Genomic DNA, 5102 nt, shown 5'->3' on the forward strand with positions numbered 1-5102 from the left:
GGTGCCATCAGACTCTTTGTTGTTTTTGTAGATACAGACTAACACGGCTACCCCCTGATACTTAACAAACAATTAGCTTACTCATTGAACTTTCTTGACTATACCCTGAGAAAACCAAAACACAGTAGAACTGTACATAAACATATAGACTATCACAGATTGTATAAACTTTATTTTACGAAAATTAAGTTTATATTAAGCAAATACACACCATTAAAAATGACACTGATGCCCTGATAGAGAAAGTGAACAAATAAATGACTCTTATAACTAATATTTTTAATATTTCAGCTTAAGATTCACATTTAAAAAAAAATGTTCACTGCACAAGGACAAGTTACAGCTTATGGGATGAGTTTGGCAAAAACATTATATTGGAAAAGTTAAACTCATACCAAAGAATGTAAATATTTTCCATTCTGACTTTAACACTACGGTATAGGAAAGTAGGTTATTTACCAAGTCTCAGGAAAAACACGAAATCATCTAAACCACTCAAAATAAAAAGTACAGTAGAACATCAGAGTTATGAATACCTTGGGAAAGGAGATTGTTTGCTGGGTCATTTCACAAACTGAATCTATTTCCCCATGTTAAGTATCCTCACACCTTCTTGTCAATTGTCCGAAATGGGCCATCTTGATTATCACTACAAAAGTTTTTTTTCTCCTTCTGATAACAGCCCATCTTAATTAATTAGCCTCTTAGAGTTGGTAGGGCAACTTCCATCTTTTCATGTTCTCTATATATCTATCTCTTCTTACTATATGTTCCATTCTATGCATCAAATGAAGTGGGCGGTAGCCCACGAAAGCTTATGCTCAAATAAATGTGTTAGTCTCTAAGGTGCCACAAGTACTCCTGTTCTTTTTGAGGATACAGACTAACACGGCTGCTACTCAGAAACGTTCATAACTCTGAACAAAATGTTATGGTTGTTCTTTCAAAACTTTAGAACCGAACATTGACTTAATACAGCTTTGAAACTTTACAATGCACAAGAAAAATGCTGCTTTTAACCATCTTAATCTACATGAAACAAACACAAAAACAGTTTCCTTACTTTATCAAATCTTTAAAAAAAGAAACTTTTTTTTTAGTAGTTTATGTTTAACACAGTACTGTATTGTATTCGCTCTTTTATTGGTCTCTGCTGCTACCTGATCTCATACTTCTGGTTCCAAATGAGGTGTGTGGTTGACTGGTCAGTTCGTAACTCTGAGGTTCTACTGTATTAACTTAAATGTTCCTTTAAATTAAACTACTAACATAAAACTCTTGAGAGTTATCACTTTGTCCCAAATTCAGCAAGGTATTCCAGCACAAGACAGTCCTATTAAGCTAAAGGGACTACTCATATGCTTAGATTTAGGCACGTTACTGAACTGGGCCCGTCTGTTGACTTCATATAGATGATTCCTGGTTTCAGCTTTGAGCTTTCTTTTCATGATCCAAGAAAGATATACATAGAATCATAGAACAGGAAGGGACCTCAAAAGGTCATCTAGTCCAGTTCCCTGCACTCATGGCAGGACTAAGTATAACCTAGACCAGGGGTCGGCAACTTATGGCACGCATGCCAAAGGCAGCACGTGAGCTGATTTTCAGTGGCGCTGCTGGCCTGGGGTTCCGGCCGCTGGCCTCGCTCAGCCCGCTGGCCTCGCTCAGCCCGCTGCCGGCCTGGATGGACAAAACCCTGGGCCAGCAGCGGGGACCCCGCTGGCAGGGGCTGGTGGATGGAACCCCAGACCGGCAGCGGTTCCATCCGCCGGCCCCTGCCAGCCAAGGTCCCCGCCGCCAGCCCCACTCAGCCCGCTGCCAGTCTGGGGTTCCGTCCGCCGGCCCCTGTAAATGTAAAATATATTACTAGCATGCGAAACCTTAAATTAGAGTGAGTAAATGAAGACTTAGCACACCACTTCTGAAAGCTTGCCGACCCCTGATCTAGACCATCCCTGACAGGTGTTTGTCTAACATGTTCTTAAAAATCTCCAACCACCCTAGACAATTTATTCCAGTGCTTAACCACCCTGACAGTTAGGAAGTTTTTCCTAATGTCCAACCTAAACCTCCCTTGCTGCAATTTAAGCCCATTGCTTCTTGTCCTATCTTCAGAGGTTAAGAAAAACAATTTTTCTCCCTCCTCCTTGTAACAACCTTTTACGTACTTGAAAACTGTTATCGTGTCCCTCCTCAGACTTCTCTTGTCCAGACTAAACAAGCCCAATTTTTTCAATCTTCCCTCATAAGTCATGTTTTCTAAACCTTTAATCGTTTTTGTCGCTCTTCTCTGGACTCTCTCCAATTTGTCCACATCCTTGCTGAAATGTAGTGCCCAGAACTGGACAAAATACTCCAATTGAGGCCTAGTCAGCACGGAGTAGAGCGGAAGAATTACTTCTTGTGCCTTGTTTACAACTCTCCTGCTAATCCGTCCCAGAAGAACGTTCTCTTTTTTGGCAACAACATTACATGGTTGACTCATATTTAGCCTGTGGTCCACTATGACCCCCAGATCCCTTTCTGCAGTATTCCTTCCTAGACAGTCATTTCCCATTTGGTATGTGTGCAACAGATTGTTCCTTCCTATATGGAGTACTTTGCATTTGTCCTTACTGAATTTCATTCTATTTACTTCAGACTATTTCTCCAGTTTGTCCAGATCATTTTGAATTTTAATCCTATCCTCCTAAGCACGTGCAACCCCACCCAGCTTGGTATTGTCCGCAAACTTTATAAGTGTGCTCTCTATTCCATTATCTAAACCATTGATGAAGATACTGAATAGAACCAGACCCAGAACTGATCCCTGTGGGACCCCACTGGTTATGCCCTTCCGGCATGACTGTGAACCACTGATAACTACTCTCTGGGAATGGTTTTCCAACCAGTCTTCCACCCACCTTATAGTGGCTCCATCTAGGTTGCATTTCCCTAGTTTGTTAATGAGAAGGTCAGGTGAAACAGTATCAAAAGCTTTACTAAAGTCAAGATATACCACGCCTACTGCTTTCCCCCATCCACAATGCTTATTCCCTGTCAAAGAAAGCTATCAGGTTGGTTTGACATGATTTGTTTTTGACAAATCCATACTGACTGCCACTTACCACCTTATTAACTTGTAGGTGTTTGCAAATCGATTGCTTAATTATTTGCTCCATTATCTTTCCGGGTACAGAAGTTAAGCTGACTAGTATGTAATTCCCCAGGTTGTTCTTATTTCCCTTTTTATAGATTGATATGACAAGAGAATTTATTTATTTACACAATTATATAATTTTGTTGTAGAGGCCTCTGTGCATATACACTTCAAATTATGTAGTATAGGTCTCAGTGCATATACACTTCTAACAACATACAAAGGGCTATAACATACCCCAGAACGTTAAACATCAATGCAAAAATTAGCTGGGTTCCTAAATGCCAGTGGCCTGCTCTTTGGGGGTACTGAACACCTGCCACTCCCACTGCCTGCAAAAGAACCTGTGGGTGCTCAGCAGGGGCGGCTCTGGCTTTTTTGCCGCCCCAAGCAAAAACAAAAAAACAAAAAACAAAACAAAAAAAACCCACACTTGCGGTGCGGCCGGAGCCAGAGTGCAGGGGTGCCCAGGCTAGCCAGGGGAGAGAGAGAGAAGGGGGCAGCCAGGGCTTCAGTGGGGCGCTGTCAGCGGCCCCAACCGCGGAGCCGCCTGCCGGGAGGGCTCCTTGCCCCAGTCGGCTGGGAGGGAAGGACGGGGCTGCCCTGCCAGGCTTGTTGCAGGGCGCTCCCTTCCTCCGCCGCCTACAGGGCGGCCAGAGCGGAACAAAACAAAACAAAACAAAAGCGGCCGAGCCGCCCTAGGATTGGGCCGAATGCCGCCTCCTACAATCTGCCTCCCCAAGCAGGAGCTTGCTCGGCTGGTGCCTGGAGCCGGTGTATGGAGCCTAAACCCAGGTGCAGATCTCTGACACCCACAGAGCCTGGGGAACGTGGCTCAAATCGCGCCCAAGGCAGAGCCTGGCCCTGGGCTCGGGAGGAGCAGCCCCACGCGGCTTGGTTCCCAAGACACCCACAGACACACACGCCCCACGCGCGCGCACCCATCCCCCCTCCCCCACCGCGAGCGGCCCGGGCTCTCCCAGGGACCTATGCTGGGACCGGCGCTTTCAGCAGAGCCGAGTGCAGGGCCCCGGCCCCCCTCCCCACGCGGCGCCCGGATGCCATGAGCCGCCACGGGCTGGCGGAGCGGTCCTGCCCCTCAGTGACAGCGCCAGGCCCCGCCATTCCCGCCCGCGGGCCGCTGCCCGATGCGCCGAGCCGGGGGCTCTAGGCCCGTGGGGTGCGCGGGGGGGGGGGTGAAATGGCGGCGCGCGGGGACTCACCCGAGCACACGGCGCCCAGCAGCACCCAGGTCCCCAGAGCCCACATAGTTGCGTCCGCGACGCGCTACTCGGTCCGCCGCGATGGAAACCGCGCTAGCCGGGGAGCCGCCCGAGCTGACGCGCTTCCGCAGCCAACAGGGCGGGGCCAGCGGATTTCGCTTTCGGTTACCCGGGGCGGGGGAGGGAGGAATCCCAGCGCGGACGTTAGCGGGAGCTGTTGGGATCCCAGCACGAGGGCGCGGATGGGGGGGGGTTGGGATCCCAGCACGAGGGCGCGGATGGGGGGGGGGGGCAGGGCGCCCAGCACGGGGGGGGGGGTTGGGATCCCGGTGCGGGGGGTCTCTTGGGGGTGTCAGGGTGAGTCCTGCGCAGTTTCATGTCTTTTGTAGGATCTTTTTATTTGGCATCTGGTGTTTGAGGTCTTCAGCTGAACTTGGGGCACATTTTCTAGCTTTTCTCCACATACTGTGAGACGTAAATCTTCCTTTTTCTTAAAAAAATGAAGACTGGGATTCTCATAACATGTACCAGCAAAGCAAGCATAGTCTACTAAGGCTAATATACACTACGCACCTTTTAGCGACACAGCTGTGCCACTACAGCTGTAACACTAAAAGGTGCGCAGTGTAGCTGCTCTTTGTAGCCGAGCTCTCTCCCGCCAACAAAAAAAACCCATCCCCAACAAGAGGCAATAGCTTTGTTGGCGGGAGACAAAGCACTGTTCACACTGATGCTGTTCG

The 5102-nt window shown here is 48.1% G+C and overlaps 1 protein-coding gene across 4 annotated transcripts in view; it reads right to left on the reverse strand.

Annotated features, from left to right (window-relative positions):
• The window catches only part of CD47 (CD47 molecule), a 44479-nt gene extending 39960 nt beyond the window's left edge, over positions 1–4519 (reverse strand). For all 4 annotated transcript variants that reach the window (XM_034790596.1, XM_034790578.1, XM_034790579.1 and 1 more), the window contains exon 1: positions 4363–4519. In XM_034790596.1, coding sequence (XP_034646487.1) covers positions 4363–4408 — 46 coding nt within the window. In that variant the 5' untranslated portion in view covers positions 4409–4519. The remainder of the gene's footprint in view (positions 1–4362) is intronic.
• Between the last annotated feature and the right edge of the window lie 583 nt (positions 4520–5102).

This window comes from Trachemys scripta, chromosome 1 (genome assembly GCF_013100865.1).
Source record: "Trachemys scripta elegans isolate TJP31775 chromosome 1, CAS_Tse_1.0, whole genome shotgun sequence".
NCBI classification, from domain to species: domain Eukaryota; kingdom Metazoa; phylum Chordata; order Testudines; family Emydidae; genus Trachemys; species Trachemys scripta.